The 26,093-nt window shown below is 35.1% G+C and overlaps 1 protein-coding gene and 1 pseudogene across 1 annotated transcript; both read right to left on the bottom strand.

Moving 5' to 3' along the window:
- Positions 1-9,967: 9,967 nt before the first annotated feature.
- On the bottom strand, positions 9,968-10,700 carry LOC149262392 (non-specific lipid-transfer protein-like). The gene is made up of 2 exons (XM_089384501.1): positions 10,295-10,700; positions 9,968-10,196 (listed from the first exon to the last, which is right to left on the bottom strand). Exons 1-2 carry the CDS (start codon positions 10,654-10,656, stop codon positions 10,187-10,189), a joined length of 372 nt encoding a protein of 123 aa, XP_089240627.1. The 5' UTR covers positions 10,657-10,700; the 3' UTR covers positions 9,968-10,186.
- A 3,965-nt stretch (positions 10,701-14,665) lies between these two features.
- LOC149262391 (F-box/LRR-repeat protein 15-like) lies at positions 14,666-16,006 on the bottom strand (annotated as a pseudogene).
- Between the last annotated feature and the right edge of the window lie 10,087 nt (positions 16,007-26,093).

The following is a 26,093-nucleotide window of genomic DNA, read 5'->3' as shown; positions in this document are numbered from 1 at the left end:
TATTATAATATTACAATATTGTTTTTTATTCTTAAAAATATAAAAAAAACATAATGGTGTTCCAACATAATAAAGAGCATTGGTGCATTTTAGATGAATGAATTGGATTACGATACCAGTCTAGATCCATCTTAATTTCGGATATATCAAGCATCGAGAGGGATCAAATCTCTTGAGGTGAAAACCACTTTTTTTAGTGCAAAAATTGAGGAAAGGTTTGCACCTCAAGAGATTTGATCCTTCTCAGTGCTTGATATATCCATAGTTAACATGGATCTAGGTTGGTTTTAGTCATGTGTGGCCAAAGAAAATCTAACGAACATATGATTAATTTTATCAATAATATGTAAATTCATATAATAATAAAATAATCATTTTAAAGATGCTAAATATATATAGATTAATCAGGTCATTTTAATTTTAATTGTTGAGATAATAAATATTGTTAATAACTTTAATGATAAAATAAAAATTTTGAATGTAAGGTAACAATGTAATAGTGTTGAATGATAGAAAATTTGAATAATAAGAATATAATCAATTGCAATTAGCCTTCATTGTGATTAGTCTCAAACTATTTTCTTCTACTATTCTTATTTTCACCCTTGTTACTTTTGTCATCTTTTCATATCGATTATATGAAAAGGGCAGGTTAAATCGTAAACCATTTAAATCTTTAGCTCAAGCTATTGTAGGAAACATCATACATTGTCATTGTTTCTCTCCAATATTAATAGGTTGAATTGTAATAACAAAAAGGTCAATGTACATTATCAATAATCTTTTGTGCTTACACTAAAATCAATGCACAATGTTAATCCAATCACTTTAAAATTAATGTACCATCATACATCCAATTACATAAAATTAGAAATCAACATCTACAATGAAATCAATGCATCTAATGAAAACAATCACATAATATTAGAAACCAATATTTACACTGAAATCAATGAGAATAATCAAATAGGATTATAAATCAACATTTACATTCAAATCAATGCATCATTTGCAAGTAAGAAAATAGGATTATAAACCAAAATCTACACTAAAACCAATGCATCTAGTGCAAGCAATCGAATATGATTAAAAATCACCACCAATGCTGAAATCAATGCATTTAGTCAAAGCAATCAAATAGGATTAGAAATCATCTACATTGAAATCAATGCATCTAGTTCAAGCAATCAAATATTATTGGAAATCCACATCTACATTGAAATCAATGAAATTAGCGCGAGTAATCAAATAGGGTTAGAAATCACCATCTATGCTGAAATCAATGCATCTAGTGCAATAAATATTCTTCCCTCTCCCCCCTCCATCTATATCTCCTTCTTTGTCTCTCTATCTCAAGCCCCCCAAACACACACGCTCGGTCACTCCATATCTATCAATCTTTATGTCCCTCCCTCCCTCTCTCCATCTTTCTCTTCTTCTCTCTCTTCACTTTCCATATATATCTCTATCTCCCTTTGTCTCTCCATATCACCCCCAAAACATACACTCTCTTTCTCTAATATATCTATCTATCCCTCCCTCTTCCCCTTGTCTCCCTCTCCCCCACTTCTGTCTCTCTTCCCTCCAAATGTCCTCTCTCCTTCTCTCTCCATCTTCCTTATCACTCCCTCTCTCTCTCCACCTTTCTCTTTATATTTTATTTCTGCTTACCTCCCTCTCTCTCCCCCTCCAACTCCATCTCTCTCTCCCTCCCTTTCTCCACTCTATCTCTCTCTCTCTCTCTCTCTCTCTCTCTCTCTCTCTCTCTCTCTCTCTCTCCTTTCTCCACTCTATCACATCCTCTCTCTCTCTCTCTCTCTCTCTCTCTCTCTCTCTCTCTCTTCAACCTCCAACTCTATTACTATATCCCTCCTTCTCTCCCCCCTTATCTCTATCTCTCCTTCTTTGTCTCTTTATATCAACCAAAAACACACTCTCTCTTTCTCCAATCTATCTATCTATCCTTCCCTCCTCCTCCTCTCTCTCTCTCTCTCTTCCCCTTATCTCCCTCTCCCCCACTTCTATCTCTCTTCCCTTCTACTGTCCTCTCTCCCTCTCTCTCCATCTTCTTTATCACTCCCTCTCTCTCTCCTCCCTTCTCTCTCTATTTCTTTCTTCTTACCTCCCTCTCTTGCCCCCTCCAACTCCATCTCTCTCCCTCCTTATCTCCACTCTCTCACATCCTCTCTCTCTTCCTTCCTCTCTCTCCCTTTCTCTCCCACCTCTCTCTCTCTCACTCTCTCTCTCTCTCTTCACCTGCCAACTTGGTTACTATATCCCTCCCTCTCTCCTTCTCTCTCCTTCTCTCCCCCTTCTCTCTATCTCTCTTTCTTTGTCTCTTTATCTCACCCCTAAACATACACACTCTCTCTCTCCATCTCTCCCTTGTCACTCCCCCTCTCTCTCCACTTCTCACTCTCCATGTATTTCTTCTTCCCTCGCTGTCGCCCACTCCAACCCCTTCTCTCTATCCCTTCTTCTCTCCACCTCTATCTCAAGTCCTCTATCTCATCCTTTCTCTGTCACCCTTTCTCTCCTACCTCCCTCTCTCTTCCCCATCTTTCCCTCTCTATCTCTCTCTTTGCCCTCCAATCCTCTCACTATCTCCCTCCCTCTCTCCTTCTCTCTCCCCCCTCCATCTTTGTATCTCCCTCTCCCTCTCTTATCTCTCTCTACCCCTCTCACTCCCGCTATCTCTCCACTTATATCACTCTATGTCTTTGTTCTTCCCTCCCATATATATCTAGAGTTAATATATATCATGATATATTAATATATATTATAATATAACAAATTTAATATCTTATTGATCCAAGGTTATTAAATTTAATTACATTAATATTAGAATATATTAATATGAATAATAGATTTAATAATAATAATAATAATAATAGGGTTAATAATGTTTTTTTGTATGGTGTTAACAATAATATGACCCATGGTATTTGGCCCATAGGCTTCACCTAAATAAAACCTCTTTTTTTAATTTTCATAAATATTAAGAACTTTATTGAGGAAATAGGAAAAGAAGTTTTATTTATTTACCATACCTATTATTTATTTATATTTTTTTTATTTAACATAACTATTGAATAAGTATAAAAAATGTTTTATTTATTTGTTTATATTTATATTTATTTACCATACGTCTTTAATGTTCATAAACCTCTTTATATCTTAAATCTATTTAAATTTATATTGTGTTTATACATAATAATAATTAGATTGATAGATTGAAAGGATCGACATTAAATTAAAAATATTAATAGTTAAATGTTAGACATTACATGTTTACGCTTAAGCTTACTTGTTTACGTTTACATGTTTACGCGTTTACATGTTTACTTTCTTACTTGAGATTAGCAAAATAAACTCTTTCGACTATAAACATAATTTATTTTATTCATCTTGAAATATCTTATTAGTGCATTTCATAGTCCATAAACACACAAAAACAACCCCATGTCTAATGCACCAAATTAGGAAAAAAAATTAAAAAGTACATTGACTTTTTCCTTTAAAGTTAACTTCGTAGCGTGTTTATATATCCAAACAACTTTGGTAGGGTAAAATAAAGAAATTACCAAATCAAATTTTTTATCACAATGCTTTCCTTTTTCCATTTCAATATCTCCAACAACCAACATTGATCACCCCATTTTATAGCTCCCAAGTTGTTTTCTATGCTATATAGTGTTCGTTATATGTTTTGATAGCTTTCATGATTGATTTGATTCATTTTTTATTTTTGAAAAATATGTGTATATTAGATATTATTTTTGGGATTCAACTGTGTTAAGTAAGACTTATTGATAACGCAAGTCATTCGTCTATGACCATTTCCATGTTAGGTAGTCGTAACTAACTAATTTCTCATGATTTTTAAATAGTCCACTTAGCATTCATTGCATCGGGTGATGCATTTCTCATGATTTTTAAATAGTCCACTTAGCAATCATTGTATCGGGTGATGCATTTCTCATGATTTTTAAATAGTCCATTTTTAAATAGTCAACTTAGCACTCATTGCATCCATTTCCATGAGAGATAGTTGTAACTAACTAATTTCTCATGATTTTTAAATAGTCCACTTAGTAGTCATTGCATCAGGTGATGCATTTCTCATGATTTCTAAATAGTCCATTTCTAAATAGTCAACTTAGCTCTCATTGCATCTGGTGATGCTCACAGGGGTGAAGAAGTGGGATCGAAACTAGTGAAATGAATCACATAGCATCAATCATCACTTCTCGGGCTTGCACCCAGTAACCAGGACTTCCTGGGAGATCACCCATCCTAGATCGTCACTGGCTCAAGGGTACTTAACTGTGGATTTTTCCCCACAATCAAGCCCACTTAGCCTACTACCCCATTTATAAAACCATAGCAAGTATTGTGCCTCGTGAACCATTCAAGTAGAGCTCCCTTCACTCTTTTGTATTTAAGTATTGAGGGGCTTTCCTAGTGCATTATAGTAGATATCATTTTTTGGATTCAACTGCATTAAGTAAGTCATTCATCTATGACCATTTCCATGAGAGGTAGTTGTAACTCAGTAATTTCTCATGATTTTAAAATAGTACACTTAGCACTCATTGCATCGGGGGATGCTCCCACGGGTGAAGAAGTGGGAATGTAACTAGTGAAGTGAATCACATAGCGTCAATCATCACTTCTCAGGCTTGCACTGTAGTTGAATCCCAAAAATGATATCTAATATAACGCACTGTGAAAGCCCCTCAATACTTAAATACAAAAGAGTGAAGGGAGCTCTACCTGAATCGTTCATGAGGCACAATACTTGATAAGGTTTTGCAAATGGGGTAGCAGGCTAAGTGGGCTTGATTGTAGGGAAAACTCCATAGTTAAGTGCGCTTGAGCCAGAGGCGATCTCGGATAGATGACCTCCCAGGAAGTCCTGGTTACCGGGTGCAAGCCCTAGAAGTGATGATTGACGCTATGTGATTAATTTAACTAGTTTCAATCCCAATTCTTCATCCCTATGAGGATCACCTGATGCAATCAGTGATAAGTGGACTATTTAAAAATCATGAAAAATTAGTTAGTTACGACTACCTCTCATGGAAATGGTCATAGATGAATGACTTACTTAAGGCAGCTGAATCCAAAAAATTATATCTAATATAATGCATTGTGAAAGCCCCTCAATACTTAAATGATGTATATTCTTTAGGGAAAAAAATGCCTCCTAGGGCACTACCCTATGCCTCTTAGGGCAGGAAGAGGCTAGGTAAATCATTTATTATCTCATTGGTTTTAGTTTTTTAAATTTAAAATTAGTTTTAATTTGAAATTCCTTTTTCTTTCAATTTAAAAAAATAAATAAATAAATTGTGGTGTGCTTCAATACTTTGACTCACCCTAGATCCAACTCATTGCATCTTATTAATATATAGGGAACTCAAAAATCTTATTCCACACCTCAAAATATTTTTTACTCATCATTCAATTTCAATATGATACATACACATACATACATATATATATATATATATATATATATATATATATATATATATATATATATATATATATATAGTTGAAACTAGATCCAACTAATTCCAAACATAAATATGGTAGTTGAGATACTATTTTAACAAAATCCCCAACCAACTCTAAAATTAGCATGGAAACATTATCTCCAAGTCCCTCCCTTAATGTTTACATGTCAAACACAAATTACAATTCACAAAGAAGTCATAGCTGTCTCATATGGTCTTCATTGGTACTTCTACCTCAAATCCCATGGATGACATTGTTTCTCCACCACAATATTTGAGATTCGGACTTGACTCATTTAAGGTATAGTTGTCTCTAACCATCGTTAATGTACTTGTAATAATTGACAATATTGAAATAATATATTCTTCCAAGTCACATAGCTCGCTACAGTTGTTAGAAAAAAATAGTCAAGTAATTGAACCATCTTATGGACAAGCTCCCATCTTTAAGATAACATAGCTCGTTGTATCTGATAGTTATCTAGGATAGTTGTCTGGGTACTTAATGTATTTAGAATTTAATCATGAACTTGACCTCTTTAACATACACACATAAATACAATTTGTATTGTTGTTCTTAAATCTCCAAAGAACAACAAGTCCACTGGCATAACAGATGGTGAACATAATCAAATTAGTGAAGTGTTCTCTAGGCACTGAAGAACGTTGAGAAACACTAATTTACATTACTAATTTACATTATGTTAGTATGTTCATAGATTGGTCATGTTAACATATTTCACAAACCCAAAAAAGAAAAATAAACAAATAGTGAATCCAACAAAGCCCATAACCAATTGTTGTTGTTGTTATACCATATTTACAACCACTACCAAAAATAAGACTACAACAATGGAATTTGAGTAGCTCTAACATATTTAACATTGTGGACCAATGAGAGACGTGTAGATTCCTTGTTGGCTCCTACCGAAATAGCTTAGGAGGCTATCAATATTATATTGTCAAAATTGTAATGACCTAAATGTTCGGAAATATTTTTCCTTTTTTCATTTTGGTACAACACATGAAGACATCGTTAAGAGCCTATGTAAAGGCCTTTGGGAAGGGTGACCGTGGTTGTGATTTCCCTCTTAATTCTGGGCATTATGACTCGTTACTAGAAGACATTGTCTTCTTTCGAAGAGAAGGATTTTTGGACACTCACCATGGCATAATCTTCCTTAGTTGGTACTCTGAAATGCTTTCGAGAAGCTACTTTCTCATGAAGAAAAAATCCTAAATGCCACATAAAGGATTTCCAAGGGCACCAGTGCCAAATTTTCTGGTAAAGTAGCAGGGATCCACTGGCACTATGACACAAGATGTCATGTTATAGAGCTAACAATAGGATACTATTAACACCAATAAAAAATGGATTGCATTGCAGTGGCCTTGCATGCAACTCCAAACAATGATGCAATACTTTTTCAACCTCAAATTTTCACCGCCATAAATAAATCACCCAAGAACAATTTTATCTATTGATACTGCAACCAAGCTAGCTCCACTAGCGCATGTTGTTTTCCACGATTTATTTGACAGCTTGATGATGATAGTGGATAAGATGAAATAGCATATTGATTATAGATAACAAATAAAAAAATAAATTTATGGACCTATGCTACATTATTAGATTACAAAGAAATTCTTCAACGCTGGTATGTAGCATAGGTAATGAAAGTTTCACCCATCTTCTAGCGCGCACAAATAGGAATATCTTTCTCTCACACTATTTGATGGAAACGAAACAACACATATTGTACACACAATTCTCCACACAAACCTTGTCTGCTCACACAACTACACTGAATTTATCATACAATAAATAATTCTCACATTTTTCATATTCTTGAGATTTCTTACAAGGGAATTATGCCTAAAGCTAGCCTTTGATACCAAGAAAGAAATCTAATTCCACAATACAAAATAGATAGTTTTCCAGATGCATGAATAGATAGGGAGGGCGGGGATCAGGTTCAGGGTATGGCGGCCCAGTGATAGAGACCTCCCTAGCTTGAGAAGGAAACGAATAAGCCTATGCTTTAGGCTGTAGTTCAGATGGGCTGCGTTACTGCTTTTGTATCCGCGGTGGTGGTTAGGCCAACTGAAGATGCCAGCTTTAGAGTTGGGTGAGCATCCCTAGGCGTTAGAATATATATATATATATATATATATATCCAACTAATTCCAAACATAAATATAGAGATTAAAGTATTCTTTCAACAAAAATTCCAAACCAACTCTAAACTTAAGAGAAAATTACACTAATGTATTTGTTGAAATTTCCTTAACTTGATGTGCTTTGAAACCCAAGTTAACTTGATGTACTTCGAAACACACCTCAATGGCTAGTGCTAGGTTCATAATTTCCAAACTTCTCATATCACATGAGATCATCAAGATAGATTTTGTACATGCCAATTCACTTTGTGTGCCATATGACATGGAACATGGCAATAATGATGCTGGTTTCTTGATATAGAAATAACCTTTTTAAAGAAACATGCACAAACTCTATTAAGCTAGTTTAAATTTTTTAAAATTTTATATTTAAAAATTTACATTGTTGTTTGTTATATTAGTATTAGTATAGGTATAGGAGCATCAATAAATTTACATTGTTGTGTTATATTAGTATAGGAGCATCAATACAAGAAATAATAGAAAGCGCCATTTACTAGGGCACAGAGCATAGCACACCATTTTCCATTTTCGAGGATGCAGTACAGAGCACACTATTGTGGGGAGTCGTGCATTCAGAAGCACCTAGGCAATGAATGTTTATTGGATACACATTTCTTTAATTTAATTTTATATTAAAAAATATATCACGGTGATTGGTTACATTAATAATGTAGCAAAAGTGCACTCATGTGATGGAGCACCGAGAATACATTGGTTCTTCACATATGATGGACCACCATAACTACAAGGGTGCGCGAATCAACATAGATGACCGTGAATGGATGTGCATATTTTCGTGGTGTTACGCATAGTATTGATACATATTAGATATTATGAGTGGACCACCTCCTTTAACGTATTACTTTTAGGAAAAAAATAAAAATTATTGATAAAAATTATTATATATGTATGTATTTTATAATTTCAATTTATTTATCTATATAGGTATATTTACGAATAATTATACGTGAATTAGTTATGAAGATGACATATATCACTGTAAACTTATATTTCTTTTAGATTTAAATAATTTTTTTATTGTATGTTGCTTTTTATTTCTCAGTATGAAAGAAATGCATAATTTTTTATGTATTGTGTATTTAAAAAATTATGATAAGATAAAACTATTTTCATATACATTTTAAAGAAAATAGTTTAATGAATATTTAATGTTCATGTTAAGTAAAATATTTCAATATTAAATATATATATAGAGAGATTAAAGTATAATAAAATGGGAAAATTTATATTTGTAGCTTAACAAATTTAAACTTTGATAATTGATATGGATTGGATCTACATGGTGATTAAAACATTGTGCTTCTTAAAACAGCGTAGATGTGCAATTCCTTCTATATCTAACATGGAATTGATATGTGGAAAACATATCTATCTATATAAAGTTTGCTCAACAAGGAGTCTGCAAGTGGAAAACTTTTATATATATATATATATAGTTATGGATTTAGTTGTTTTATTTTTAATTTCCATATATATATATATATATAAAGTTATGAATTTAGTTGTTTTATTTTTAATTACTATATATATACATGAGCATGTAAATAATTTTTGTTAATATTATTTTTTTAATAACACTTGCTCTATATGAAAGATGAGAAGAATGACACAAACTGTACAAATTGTAAAAAAAAAAGATTAACAAACTTTTTATTTTTAATTACTTTTGACTCTAGTAAAATATAAAATTAGTTTAATTTTTTGTTTTAAAATAAATATCAAAATCCTCAATAAATTCAGTTAAATAATTAGAAGATATCACTGATTATATTATAAAACACATTTTTAAAAGCAATGATGTTGTTTTGAAAATATTTATATAATTAATTTTGTCAAAATTATTATTTTTTATAAGTTATGATATTAGTTAACATATTAACTCATAATATTATAATAAAAATTATTTAAATATTAAAAATCACTATGATAAAATAGAATAAATCTATATAAACAAATATACTATTATATATATATGTATATATTAATTATTAATAATAATTTAAAATTATTTTATAATTCAGTTCTTTTTTATAACCTTTTAATTTTAATATAATGAATTAATAATTTTGAAACTTATAATAAACTGATATCTACTCATGCTTACCAATCATAGCTGTGATTTAATTTATATAAAGAGATTAATACTGTTTCATAAAAGCACATCAATGAATATATGTAATTGCTGCACAATTGCCACATAACTCTGAAACGAAATTGAAAACCGTGAGGTTGTATCGATAGAGAAAACTAAGAGTGGCTGGCATACTCATTTATTTATTTATTTAAAACATTAGAAAACACTGAAACTAGACGTTTCCAAAGAAAATAGTAAACAGAAACGGACAAACCCTGGGTACAACATTTTACGTTAAAGGAAGCTCATACACTAATTAATATACATCATGTATTACATCAACTAACTAAACCACCAGCCCAGATTTGATCATCAGCAGACATCGTCAATGAACTCTGCCATATACAAAACAACATAAAACCATTAGTTCAAATCAAGAACGTCATATCAAAAGGAAAGAAGAATGAAAGGGACAGATGATTGGGAGGCATACTTAGAACAGTCGACATTAGGAGTGATAGGGACGTTAAGGTCAGTGACCTTGCACAGACCAGGGAGATTGGCAGCCTTCCCCAGTTTGACACCAAATGAGTTTGCTTGATTCTTCAGGCAGTTACAAACAGCCTGCCTATCAGGGGTAGCCTTAACTTGAGCGTCTAGCCCCTTAATGGCAGGACAACAGGCGGCAGCAGGGGTGGCCGCATTTCCAATTAGGTATCCTGCGCATGGAATGAGGGAACTCACCACCTGGTTGCACGATATGGCACCCTCAGTTGTGACCACACCCCACGCAGTCATCACTGCCACCACAAGCCCAACCAAGAACACCGATTTCAGCAGCCCATTCCCAGCCATTTCTCACACCTCTCTCACTCAATCACAGGGACACACACAGAGATGATATGCCTCAGCTCAAACCTGATGTTCAAATGCCCAGATACAGAACCAATTTATAAGGGTTTCCATTAAACAGTAGAAGGGAGCCATATAATCGAAGGCATGACATCAGATGTCCCACCATACCCTGTGCACAGCCCATACGGTGGACTGGCCGTCAACTTCTCTGAAAAATCATGGCATGATTGACTGTGCAAATAATTTGTCTTGAACGGGGCAGTTGGATGACACTGACGCTCTTGGCCGCTTCAGTGATATCATGTGAGAAAATTAAATCGTCCAAAATTGCTTCAGTGATATCATGTGAGAAAATTAAATAGTCCAAAATTTTACTGTATTTTATTTCTTTAAATCTAATCTCGTTGAAACTTATCTTTGTATTTCATTAATTATATTTCCACAAACTTACTATATTATATTTCTTTTAAGTTTAACTTTGTTTTGAAAGTCATATTTATGGATAGAAATTTAGAACGTGAGATATATAATTCTAGAAATCCTGTAAACTAATTAACTCACTCCATTGTGCAGACCTATCCCATCTGAAACCACATCGTGAAATTTAAGTTGAAGGCAACCCCAGAGACTTTTTCAAAGTTCGCGATCTTCACGGATGCCGACTTCGACGACGAAAGGTCGATGATCTTTGTGGACAGAGACGCTGGACAGTGGGCTCTCTGCCTCCGGAGGGTCGTCCACGTATTCTTTTTGGACAAGTCTATTGAGGCCGTCCACATATTTTTTTGGACAAGTCTATTGAGGTAAGGAATTGCTTGGCTGATCAGTTTAAATTTAGGTAAAAAAGTAACAAATTTTGTTGAAGCAGAGTTTAAATCATATTTTTGATGGTGGAAATAGATTCAGCACTATCAAAAACTTTTGAACCACCCAAAATCTTGAAGTTTGACAACTATAATTTGGATTTACAAAAATCTCCCCCAGAATTTATCAAAATATTGCCAGGGAAGAAAAAAAGTCTCGTTAGACTACTGCATTAGGCAAAGCATGTTTTAGTGAATGTATGCATTCTATCCTTTACAGTGCTGGCTGATCTTAATTTTAGATTTATTAAGTTTGGAGAATGATTTTATTGAGAGATATTGTAGTGTTGATGAACTAGTGTAAACATCTAAATGTTGTTGGTACAATTATTAATAAAAATTTAAAAATAACCAAAATAATAAAATTCATTTCTTATATTGTAATCTTGTTTTTATTAATAAAATCATGTTACATTAAAATATATAAGATATAAATAGTAGCTATAAATTAGCATATATTTTACCAAATACATTAAGATTATGATTCTAGAACAATATTTAAATTTAATCAATAATCATATAAAAAAGTAATACTTACAATATAAAAAGATTCTTAATCATGGATATTCACCCCACTTTATCATGGATATTATTAACTTAGGCTTTGTTACAATACCATGGTTTATCAATCCTAGACACCCAAAAACCCTATCTCATTTCATAATCAAAATAATTTATGTTAATTTCATTTTATAATTTTTTAACAAATGTAAGAGCAAAAGTGTTACAATTAATTCTGACATATATCTAAATCCTCTATAGTGACTACTACTAAAAATATTAGCTAGATATTCTATAGATTAAATGAAAGTTTTAATAAAATTAAAATTCACGATAATTTTATATAGAGAGATGTGAATTATGAATGAGAATCGATCCATCTTAACCAAAGATCTATCAAGGGATGAAAGTGATAACTAATTAAATCAGGCATAGTCTTTTGAGTTGAGAGGGGCTCAACTCGATATGAGGACAATGTTGTGGTTATGTAAATAATTGTTTGTAAACATTTACATGTAGGTTCAATTAAAAAATAATGGAAATGTTACAATTAATATAGAGCCTAGTATGAGGATGTGTAGTAATATCTACAAATGAGTACAACAAGCAATTACTAAGGCAGTAGCATAGGAAAAAATAGCATAGAAGAAAGAAGCAAAAATTTTATGCAATTTTGTTTCTTTACTAATGTTTCCTTTTCATCATATGTTATGTTTCAGAGAGGTTCCAGCAAGGCCAATATTCCAAAATATGTTCAAAATGAAGGTAATGTACAACACCTTAATTCCAAAGGATTTATGAAAATGCTCTTCATTAAGATTCATGGACTACATCATTTCCAACTATTATAAGTAAATTATTTAAATAAAACATTTCATAGCACAAGCAATCTCATATCACCTTTAATTTACAATGAAATGGATTTGGTTAGACAAATATGAGGAACACCTAAAAAAATAAAATCCCAAATGGAACTATGGGAGGACCACGTCCAAAGTATCACATGTGCTACTATAAGGGGTTACTTGTAACTTGTATATCCTATGAGAAGAAGAAGCACCACGTGGTGATTGAAAATTTCATGTCATCATTCTGAAAGGGTCCAAACAACTCCTGCTTGATATAAACTTATGAGTTCCTAATATGAAAATATCCACATCAAATTTAAGCTACAATGGCTGCTAAGAAAAATGCAATGGACCAATGTTTACTGGGTGAAGGCTTCTATTGAAGTATACTACTCCAAATTTTATGTCATTCATGAGTAATAAGCAAACAAATTCAAAATTAAAGTCCATTTTTTATCCATAAAAATACAAAATTATCTAAAACATTGTTAAGTTGAAGCAAATGACATAGAAAAATGCACTAAATCCAAATCATCTAGAGGATGTATGTTCTAGAATTTCACCATAATGTACCAATCACCAATCTCGTCACACTGAAAACGCAGATTTAATTAGGTTTAAACAACAAATAGTGCTTAAATGCATATGCACATGTGTGTAAGAGAGAGAAGGGGAGATAAATAGCTTGATGGAATTAGTGAATCATGACAGCGCCCTTCATATCATAAAAGACAACTTTCATTTGAGTCAGGATTATCGAGTAACAATAACTTAGAATAATAAGAATTCTAGACTAAAAAAAAGGTGTCATGGCTAAAGTTTAACCTTATTTGACTACACCTGGTCACCCTGGACATGAGAAAAAGAATAAAATGGATGTAATTTGAACATGTTTACATATTTTGGATACTTTAAGGAATTTGTCCTTGTAAACTATGTTGTATCTCGAAATAGAAATTCTAATTTTCACAAACTATGCCATGGACTAGCTGCATTTTGCAGACCTGGGTGAAATTACAGCATCAAAATATGCAGAAGTTAGTTCCTTTGTATTTCCTAAAACAACAATATTTGAATCTTGTTTGGAGCTATTAGGATCTCTTGAGGGGTTATCTTTACTCTTTGTAATTTCTTGTGTGGGTTCTGAAACAGACTAAGCATGTACTGCAATTGTTGGGGAACTACCTCTAGAATTAAAAGTCACTTGTATCTCTAAAAAGGAAGAAGCTAGTGGACTATAAGAAATACCTGTCATTGGATTATTAAACTTTCATGTCGGTCTAAAATTACATATACCATATGATTAAACTTACATATACAAGAGATATTACAAGGAACACATTTAGTGTTTACTTTTAGCCTTGCATATTTATTTTGCAGCAGATTGGAGATTGCCCCATTCTAGATGCATACAATCAAGCAAAACATACAATGCATCATATTATAGAATATAGGAAAAACACATAAAACAACTTATAGGGGAAGATGAGGCTCTCTCCAAGTAATCACAACCATCTAGACAAATTTTCTATAGGCTTGGACATGCTAGTTGAAGGTTATTAAGCTATAATGACTTATGAAAAATAATTTGTGAACATTGGAACAGGCAGTCTTAGCACACCAAATGTTTTCCATTCCTATGTACACAATTCATAGATGCCCTAACAAAAAAACTCCAACTTGGACACTAAGACTGAATTACATCGATGACTTATTTCCAATGTTACAATGATGAGTTTGTACATCTGGTGCTTATATCCAAACCAAATGAAAGTAAACAAAGCATAAGCCTTTCTATCAAATGTGCATGCTCGAGTACCATATTAAAAAGTTGTTGAAAATTCATTTGAAATCAGGAGATATCAAACACAACTTGGCAATGCTTGTTGAGGATAAATTTTGCACACTAGAGAAACTAGTAGACCAAAAGAATAATATCCTCTCAAAATAGCGATTGCATCAACATCCATTGAAATAAATGAAAATTTCCTAGCATCAATGATCAAAGTACTCCATTTTGGGAAAAAGAGGATGTCAAGAATTTCAAGTGAGTTGCATGACTGAATTATACATTCTAATTCTTGTTCTTCAATACCATATGCCATGATTAAGAAAAGTGCAATATGATGCAAATATGTGACACAACTTAACCATAAAGATTCAAAATGTTCTTTAGCAATGTCAAGACATTAAGTAATTGAATCAAACTACATCTTTATAAAATAACACATACTTGAAGCAACAAGCTTATCAAGCAAAGGAAATATAATTGGAGTATATCTAATGCAATGCAATTGTTGAACCAAAAATTCACTCATGAGCCATTGTTTTGTCTCCCAAAAATGAAACCTCTCCAAGTAAATCTGAAAATTAAGTAAATCTATGGTTGGAATGTAATAAAAATTGGCTTAAATTCATTGTTGTTAGATTTTAATGCACCAAATTCACATCCTAGATATTGGTAGAAAGAGAAAAGTTCAAAGAAGACAGGCTCATACATAAGTTGAAGAAGTAATTACAACCCTTTTAATGTTATTCAAACCTACACAATTGGGATGCTGAAGTGATTGATTTGGGCTTCCTTCCACATGGATCTAATCATCCCTCAAATCAGACTTATATTATTTCCTATGTGGTCTTGAATCACTATAAGAATTGCTAGCCTGGAATATCCAATCAAGGTCATGCATATTAATGCATCCATTCAAACTGAGATGGGTGAGATATGTACACCATGCCAAAAGTTCTTTAATTACAAATTGGTTAAGAGTGCCATAGCATAAATCAAATGCATAGAGCTTCGAAAGTGATCCTCCCATATGGAGTGAAATCAATGCTAAATTCTCAAGATATTTACAAGCATGAACCTTCATAGCCTGATCAATATGAAAGGAATCAAAATGATGTTAAATTTTGTGACAAAAAGGTACTCAATAATAGGTTGGAAATTTTCCAAGAATGTATACAAAAAACTTAGGAGTGTTAACTTGAAGTCTCTGAAGTAACCTTTAATTAGGGATAGGAATCAATGATTGGCTATAAATTTGTCAAGAATGTGTAAGAAAAATCTAAAAGTGTCAGATTGGAGAGTCTTTGTAGAGTCAACAACCCCTTTGGCCCAATTGAGGTGCACAACATCAAAACCAACAACTCAATGTATGGACATGCTGCAGTCGTAGTAGCCAATAAATCATCATTAAGCAAGTTACAATGTCAACAAAATTTATAAATACGAGCTTCATAATTAGCAAAAGATTAATATATGTAGTTAAAGGAGCATGGCCATAAATAAGTTTTAAGAAAAACTACAGAAAGACATGTCAAGTGAGTGCAACTGTGGACAATCGATATTTTCCTCAGATATAATACCACATCCTTTTAGCTAAAATGATGTCATTTGAGGTGCTATAATCTTAGGTTTATTCAAATGGGGACATATTCCTAGATTAAGTGAGCAAATCTCAGCCTAGAATGATAATACTCTAGTCTTTAGCATACCAAATAAAATAAGAGACAATCACCTTGTATTTTAGTTATTAATAGTTATTGTAGTGAGTAATTAATAATTAACTATTAAAAATAAGTCATGTTTTACTATCCAAATAATTAACATCCATCCAAACAAATAAGCTTGATAACAAAAATGACTAACACTTCCACACAAAAGAAAGAAAAACAAAGATAATTTTAAAAGGTAAATTAATAATCAATGGACATAATAAATATAACATTTACTTTGCTACTCTTCTGAAGATAATATCTGTTCCAAAAAGCATTTAAGACTATCATGATTTGTTTTTACATTGAAGTGTCTTCACAATAGGTAAGGTCAACATTTCCTTCTCATAAATAGGTTTATGTAAATAATTTCCTTTAATTGGATGACTTTCTAAAGCAATGTGTCTTCCTTCTTTCCTTAAAACAACACCAATTCCATTTCCTGAGACATCACATTCCACAATAAAGATTTTTGTTAAGTTTGGTGTAGCTAAGACTGATTCTTGGTACATTTCCTCCTTAAGATGTTCAAATGCCTTAGTTCCATTTGGAGTCCAATAAAATGCATCTTTCTTCAGTAATGTTTTTAGAGGTGCTGCTATTCTCCCATAATTCTTAACAAAATTGCAATAATACCTTCTCAACCTGATTTTCCATTCCTTAATACCTTTACATTTTTTACGGTTTACCTTAGCACCCTCATAAGATACAATATGACCCAAATATTCCACCTCTTTTACTCCAAAGAAACATTTTGATATTTTTGCATATAATTATTTCTCCTCCAATAGTTTGACCACCCTATCAATTTGTTGAACATGATCTTTCTAAGACTTGTTGTAGATTACTATATCATCAAAAAACACATACACAAACTTTCTAAGGAAGGGTTTGAAAATGGAATCCATCAAACCTTGAAATGTGGAAGGTGCATTAGTAAGGCCAAAAGGCATGATAAAAAATTCATAATGGCCCTCATGAGCTTTGAATGTTATTTTTGGAATGTCTTTAGTCTTCATTCCAATTTTATGATATCCTAAACAAAGATCCAACTTGGTGAAGTCTATTTCTCCATGTAATTCATCCAACAATTCATGAATGATAGGAATAAAAAACTTATCTTTAATAGTGAGTTTGTTGAGCTCCCTATAATTTGGAGACATATGCCATGATCTATCCTACTTGTGGACCAATACTACTGGAGCGGAGAAAGAACTTTAAGTAGGTTGAATTATACCGACCTCTAACATTTCTGCAACCATGCATTGAATTTCACTCTTTTGGGAATAGGGATATCTGTAAGGCTTGATGTTTGGAGGAACACTTCCTGGAATCAAGTGGATAACATGATCATGATTACGAATAGGTGGGAAGCCTTTGGGAGTCTCAAATACCTTGGAATGATTGTCCAAGAATTTTTGGAGATCTCGAGAAATAAATGATTTTGATGTTTGAACCTCCAATGAGAATAATTGTGTAATTACTGTTGGGACCTGGATATGTTATCGTATTGGTTATTCAAAAATTTCATTTACAAGCCATATTCATACCTTCATAACATATTTCGTAACTTTTATATTACAAATTTTCAATAAATGCATTCATTTTACCTTGTGGTTAATTATTAATGATTTCTTATATTTTTAACGATTAAATGAATTTTTAATGTGGTTTTCCAATGACGGTTTACTAATATGTTTATGTGCCTGTTGACGGTGTTGGACCCGCCAACATGTCCTGGGATCTCCCCGATAAGAAGTCCCAACTAGACCTTAGACCATTTGGTGTAGGAGTCCCAACAGTAGGTCGTACAGTATCGCCTTGAATGTGGTTGCATGCAGAGGCAAGTAGGATGTCCTTGTTGGTAGTGAGGGTGTGACCAGTGCAAGAAGCCAAGGAAGGTGCATAAAGGGTTTTAACACATTGAAAGTGGAATAAGTGCACCCCTTAGAAACCTGTGGAAACACACAGCTTGGAAGGGAACACACAAGCAAAGATACATCATAAGCTGGAAGGCAGGTGAACCAACGATCCAAAGTGATGGTTAGACCAACAACGCATCTCAACAATATTCATTCATACATATATAGAAAGAGTCAATACATACATGCGTAAGGAAACAACTACATATATCATTAGAGTAACCAAGATAACTGAAATACAATAATAACATGTGCATGAAACATGTTGACTATGTTATATTAAGAAAGTAAAAGTTCCAATCATACATACAACCATGTCCAACTACTAGTCCCAACAATGGAATGTTACAGTCATTTCCACCTGCTCCTCCAAAGAAATATACTAGCTCTGCACTGTGGAGAATCCAAGGCTCGTTACAATACACTCCAAGTTTTCTATAAGATACACCTATAGGAAGCTTGGCTCCCAAAATCTGGTACAATGAGTTATGAGGTTCTATAAATAACAAAGGGTGGGGTGACCCTTGACATTCCCCTTTGTGACTCTTCACCTACACTCGTGACTCTTCAACTACTACATGACTGTTACATTCGACCATCGACACTTGGTCTTTCACTTTTAAAAGATGTTACATTACAATATTCACATGTACCCATGTGAGACAAAATAGGCCTAAGAAAACCATGCAAGACACTACTAAGACTTGGACATCTGTGGGAAATACCAACTCTTCGACATCCTCATGATGATTGACGATGGTGAACCGATGCCAAGCTTGGTAGTCTATGATGGTGTCCGCATGCTGAATGGTGAAATCCTGCTGAAAGTGAACTCTTGCCTGCATTGCTTCTAGGTACACTAATTTGGCGCCTCTCTCTAACTCATCTGTTAGTATGCACATGATAGTATTAAGTGCATCTAGACCAGAAACATATTGATGCATACTATATATGCTGATCTACAAGTTTGCGTTGGTGGCTACATGCATCAACTCATCAAAGTACATGTCTAGCTCCATTTAGACTTGGCTCTTTGAATTCACTGCAGTGAGTGTGCCAATAGATGGGATCGCTTGTGTGTGCACAATCACATCCATGCTTCTAAACACCCATGCATCTGAAGCCTGCAAAATGGTGATGAGCTGCGAGAGTTCCTCATAGTTCTGGATCTAACTCTAGATGCGTGCCTTGAGCTCCATCGCCTTGGGCTTCATCATCTTTGGCAAGTGAAAAGGGGTTCCTTTGTACCTCATTGTCCATTTTTGCATGCGATTAACAACAGTGTGCAAATTTGACAAGATGTGTTCTTTCCTAGCATAATGTTGTTGCTAACCATTGAGATGGACAACTGACTTGTGCATGATGTCAAATCTGGAATACAACATCTGCATGACTACTTCAAGAGATGATACTTCATCTAGTATCGCTCTCCTCAACTCTGCTCGGGTGGATGATGTAATCTGTTCTCCTACCTGGTTGGTCACTTGTAATTCCTTATCCATTTTCTTGTTCTATGGTATCAAGAATTGAACAATCGAGTTGGTGGCTTTGACATATTCTCTGGTAGCATCGTCCAATGCTGATGGATGCTTTCGCACAACAGATACGATCACTCATTCTTTAAATTGCACAAGATATGTGTGAACATCTGGAGTAGGCATTGTGAGCGACTGCACAACTCTATGTTGGAACTCGTCGAAAGATATGTTGTGCATCTATGCTTCCGGATTGTCTTCAAGGATATCTATGTCTCCTTGATCACTTTGGACTTTCTCTACTTCCAGATCTTGCGAATCTAGTGTGGTGACCTCTTGGTTATGAGGCATGAGGTCAATATCCTGTTAGGACTCTGGTTGCATTACATCTGTATCCATATGCCCTAGCATCTGTTCAATCTATTGAGCTAAGTCCTTCTCCTGCGACTACTCACCCTGTCTGCTTTGTGCTAGCTACTCGTATGAGTCTATAACCTTTATGGGCGTAATCTCATGAATCTATGCATGTTGTGCCTCCTGCTGTTTATGTCCCTGTTATGCTTCCTTCTCTCTTCTACGTAGTTCCTGTTCTTCTAGGAGTTTTTGCTTCAACTCTTGCAACTAATTTTCTATTTTCTCCATTCTCTTTTTCTCTCTTTGCCTTTGCACGTTTCTACTGTAGCAGTGTCACCTCTTAGCCTCAATCTCCAATTATGCTTTCATCAAGAGTGGATATGCTTTGAACTTGCGGCTTTGTTTTGGCTCTATGTTGTAAACAACCTTTCACTTGCCTTTGTCATGCGTAGGTCTGTTACCATCTATTTCTACTGATGATCGTGCTCTCTGAGATGTTTCTTCCTTATGCTTTTCTAATCAGTCCATAGCTATGTCACCCAGTTCATTAAGCCTAGAGGAGCTATGACAATATATCCATGGCTCTTCCTCAGGCCAGTGACATGCCCCGTGGATCCAAGAAAATTTCACTCTTGCAGAGTGGTCCTTTTCCAGACAATGCAGGTCATATAGATTGAAACTTCTAGTGCTGAAGGTGAATCTATTGAACTCCTCCATTTCAGCCTCAACATGCTTGAGACTCTGTATCTCATATAACCCAATCCCTAAAGGAAGAGCAGTCGAAGGTGCTTTCTTCTTCCTATGTAATCTAGCTAACAACCGTGTCGAGATGTGATACGATACTTCTTGCATGATGAGCTTGTCCATGGAAAAATTCGATAAAACATGTGGAGGCTTTTCTGCACTATACATCCGTATGAAGGTGCCAAACAGTGAGGCATACCAATTTCTATGTCGACCAATGCCTCCATTGTTGCTTGCGACATGCAAGGTGGATCCAACTTCAATATCATTTTGTACACTAGGGTGAAAAAGTGGTCTGATAGTTGTGTGATAACTTTGCGGAAGCTACATTTGGAGAACAATCTGCAATACATGTTTACAGAGGTTTCGGAAGCTGTCCATGCCCAAATCAAGCCTAGGAACTGCTGATGGGCATAGAATGCATCCAGTATATATGTAGACGCATATATATTTGATTTTTGACCCTTGGGAAGATGTCGGGCTTATGCCACCTATTCCTTCAGCCTAACAGCCAACATGTCAGACCCATTGCATGTCCTTCCTTCACTTGCCAGTTGGTCCAACGCAATCACCCAACTTTGTTGGAAGGTCTTTGTGTTTTCTTAGCCGTATAAGCGGCATGAAAAGATGACCAAGTATTGATGTACCTTCCGTAGTATCTTCATCTTTTAAACCTAGTTATGTGTTGTCCTTAACATGGTTGGCTCTTTTACCTTGCTCTTCAAGATATATTTGGATTTTGCACAACTACTGGGTTTGTTGAAGAGTTTCTCCATTGTAATCACCGGCTGTGACAAGTGATACATCTTCTAAATTCCTTCACCCTGAAGGTAGCAAGCTTAGTCCCACTGACACTTCTCAATGTCATCGCCTCAAGATTAGTGCACGAGACAATCCAATGTATCATGTCGGCAAGGAAATGCGGGAAACCTTCATGCAATCCAGTACAAGCCAGACTTGTGGATGTTGACATAGACCCTGTAGTCTTCCAGATATTCCTCAAATGTGCCTAACAATGTGTCATTGATGTCGTGCCATTTCATCTTGATGTCTCTATCTATGAACATCTTGGTGTCTTTGTAAATGGGAAAGCTCATAGACACTTGTTCAACTACATCTCTGATTGCACTTCCAATAGTGTCCTTTGACCCTACTCTCTTGGAGGCCATTATACCTGTACTATTGAGAGACAAATGAACACCCTCTATACCTAGAGACATAGCGATAGCCACGGAAAGAAATCTGTCAGTTGAAAACCAAAAAAAAATGAGGACTAACATGCAACACACCTGGGTGACTGGCAGTAAAGATTACGTGATTTTCATGGGGAGTTTGGGAGACTAACTGCCAAAACTGTGCAAGGAACAGTTCAGGCTATCAAGAGGCTAATTGACTGCTGGGACTATGCGATGCATAGTCTAGCTTGGCCTACTGAGGAGTAAAACTGTGAAATGCGTAGTTACAGTCAGCAAGGGCATGCAAGCCCAGGGATTGCATTGCCCAATTTTTTGGGTCAGCAGGGCACTGCCTCACAAAATTGCACAATGCAAGCCTAGAGGTAAGTGATGGCCATGTTTGCATAGTTTTTGGAGGGAAGGTAGAGCCTTCACTACCAAAAATGTGCATTATTGTTTGGGTAAGGCAAGGTTCAGGCCAAGGCAGCCCAGACCCGTCGACGGGCGAATAAAAACATGAAAAGGTTTGGATGCATGGAAAGATTGAGTGTAAGCAAGATTGAATGATTATGCATGAAAATAGTGAATGTAGGATTCAAAAAATGAGAACACGTGCATATGTGTGAAACGAGTCACTGCAACATTCCTACGTGTGACAGCAATAAGATGCAAATAAAAACTGAAATGATGCTTCTAAAAGCTAATGTACATTAAAACGACAGCATGCATTCAGAAAAATCAAGCAAACAACATTCATATGAAGGGAAATATGAAAAGCGACAGAAAAGCAGCAAATGATATGAAAATAAAACTTACTTGGAAAAAGCTGAGTTGAATGTGCCAAAGACTCCTAGATGCAATGTGGGATGTCAGAGCTCCAAGATCGATGTGAGGAATGAGCTCTTTAGCCTTGAATAAATAATTTTGAGGCTTATGATGCGCATGCCACAAATCTATGAAAAAATGACACATGGAGCGAATTTTTCTAAAACGATCTTTGCATGTAACCTTAAGCTACTAAAAATAGATCCCTAAAATCTAGGGATGATTTTTGCATGTTGCCTTTTTCTATTTTAGGAAAATTAGCCCATGCATGCAAATTAGGATTGCTCAGTCCCAAAGGGAACCAGTCAACCTTAAGGCACATGCAACAGTCTGCAAGTCTGCAAAAGGAATTTACACAGTTTCTGGGTAGAGTAGGGCTTGCTTTCCCTCAGGAATTGCACAATTTCTAGCTCCCAGAATTGCACAATTTATGGGCTGAAGCCTAGTGTCGAGCTAGATTGCACAATTTCCTGAGGGAGGGCTACCTAGCTGGATTGCACAATTCTGGAGCCCAGTAGGATTGTGAAAATTCTAGAGGGAAGGTTGGTTCCCCTCCAGAATTGCGCAATTTTCTGAGTGATCATCTCAACCAAAGATTTTCCTAGGTCCAGAATGATAGCCTACGGGTGGGAGACAAACAAGTTGGCATGCATAGGCTGATAGACCACTGAAACACAACTGAAGCCTATGCACTTGCTTAGTGTAAGACATACTACTAAGTATGGTTGGTAGTGAGGCTCCAAAATGAAGCTAAGGAAAAATTTTGGAGGGTGATTGTAGCCTCTACAACACTTGGCGACACACTGGTAGAAATCCAACTCTCTTAATAGGCCTTGTTTCATGAAAAGCAAGTCTAACACCTTCGAAAGTATTGTTTAATTCTCTGATCATCTTGACTCCCACACTAGCTTGATTGAAAGATGTAACACCTACCATGCTCTTGGTTAGTTAGCACACATTCCAAGCCAAATCGACACAATTGTTTCGAATGGGATGAGGGGTATATTAGTGCACAATCAATATGATAGTCAAAGTTTAAGTTTCATCTCTGGTGTTGCTCAGTTGCCAGCAAGCCTAGACAATACCTCGTCGGAGTCACGGAGAAACACAAGCATGGCCCCGCTGCTAGCGATCCTGGTTAGTGCCACGACGGAGTTACTTGCATCACCTATCTATGTAGGAAGCCTTTATCTTATTTCACCTTATTCATTTTTCATTTTTCAAAAATTTTCACATTTTTATTTTTCCATTTTTTTCATTTTTCAAAGTTGTGCATAACACTTATTCATTTTAGAGGTGGAAGAGGGATCCCAACTTATCTATATTAGGATAGGTTGTTCCTTCAGAGAAGTATTTTGTATATACCTCTAATATGCTTGTTAAGTTTTTCCCCCTCACCTTACTCTACTTGACTGAGCTGACAGGGGTTAACCTAAGAAAAACCGACCAGAGTAGGTGATATTAGTTAGCGTGCAAGCGTTGTGCTTTCATCAAGGTTCACTTTGAATAGCCTATCTTTTCCATTGGTGGATCATGGACTGAAGACAACAAGTTCTACATATAGAGACAGGATGAAAAATAACCAAGTATTGATAACTACACATGTCCTCTTGCACTTTACTCTCGCTTGTTTCAAGAGTCGCACATGGTTTCATGTGAAACTAACCTTAAAATGTAAAAAAGAAAACAAAAAACTAAAATAGTGAAGAGAAGAAACAAAATGCAAAAGAAAAGCAAGTAAGAAAACAAGCAAGCAAGAAAACAACACAGAGTAAGAAGCAAACATGCATGCAAGGAAACAAAAGAAGAAGCAAAAACTACGCCTACTTGTAATCTAATGGTGCATGGGCCTGATCACGTGAAGTGATATATCTAATGTAGCCATCGGCACATTGGTTGATCCATGTTGGTGAAGGCATGGTTTGTGAATAGTATAGTCGTGTGAAACAACAAACATGAAAGAAATAACAATGAAGACAAACAAACTTTGAGTCTAAATGCGTAAAAAAAGAAGAAATGAGTGAAATAACATGACATGAAATCCATGGACTTACCATGGTGTTGTGCTACACTGCTTGTAGATGTTAAGCGTATGCATTCTCTTGACTGTGACATGCAAGAAAACAAGAGAAACAAAGACAACTTGTGTCGCGCATGTGTGCTCGCTGTGTATGATTCCTCCAATGCATGAGTGATGGGATCATGTAGTGTGAGCGGAGGAAGCATAATTTGTGGGTATGATTGATATTCAATGCATACAGATGAGTGATGAGGAGCCTTGGCTGTTTCAACTATTTCCTGACTAGAAGTGAAACCAACCTTAGGACAGAGAGGGCCTGACATAACCATCATCTCGATTTGAAGTGCCTTGATTTTCTGTGGGGTTTTGACTTCATCAACAAATAGATCATCATAAACGGGTGGCTTGGAAAGATCAACAATGATAGAATCAATGTCGTGATCGAATACAAGGGTGAATGGATCACGACAACCACGATCAGAAAAATTGATGATTTCATCGGCATCCTCATGATTAGATAAATCAAACAAGGGCGTAAATGAGAAGAAAGAATGTTCACCCTCTGCATTTATGGAAAAATCCTATGAAAAATAAAGTGGGTTTTCAATGAATTATTGTTCCTCTTCGATGTCAAATGATGGACATACATCAGGTGTGTTCTGCAAATGATCAACAATAGATACATTCACACAATAAAAGTCAGAGATAGTAGAATCACCAAAGATGTCTGAAAAAGGTGAAGGAGGCATGAACAAAAGGAGATCATCCTTCGCCACGAGTTGATGTTCAAGTTCCCAGTCATACTCTTCATGAATGACAAGGCAAGTTGGTTGTGCAGCACCAACTCTGTCAATGGCTTGATCCTCATTCACCACATGTGTAGAGTTTGGTATGGAAGAACATAAGAAAGTGGAATCTGGAGGATCAGTAGAACATGAAGATGAAGGCTATGATAATAGATGCACGTGACAACTCATGGGCTTCGCAACCAGATCTACATGAAAATTCAAAGAAGTGATGTTGGGAGGATGTGACAGTTGAATGGATGTGTGTGCATGTTCTCCCACATCACTCTGCGATGGTGAAGTTGTTTGATGAGGGGATGGTGGACATTCACTTGTGACAACGAGTATGTCTATTTGTGATTGTGCAACTCCATCACTGAAGTATGCTGAGAAGGGTTTGAACTTCAAATTCATCATGGGATTGACT

Source organism: Pinus tabuliformis, chromosome 6 (genome assembly GCF_031772625.1).
Source record: "Pinus tabuliformis cultivar Carrire ecotype Pingquan chromosome 6, CPIR1, whole genome shotgun sequence".
NCBI lineage: Eukaryota > Viridiplantae > Streptophyta > Pinopsida > Pinales > Pinaceae > Pinus > Pinus tabuliformis.
Note: the sequence above shows the minus strand (reverse complement) of the source record. Positions and strands in the feature narration are given on the sequence as shown.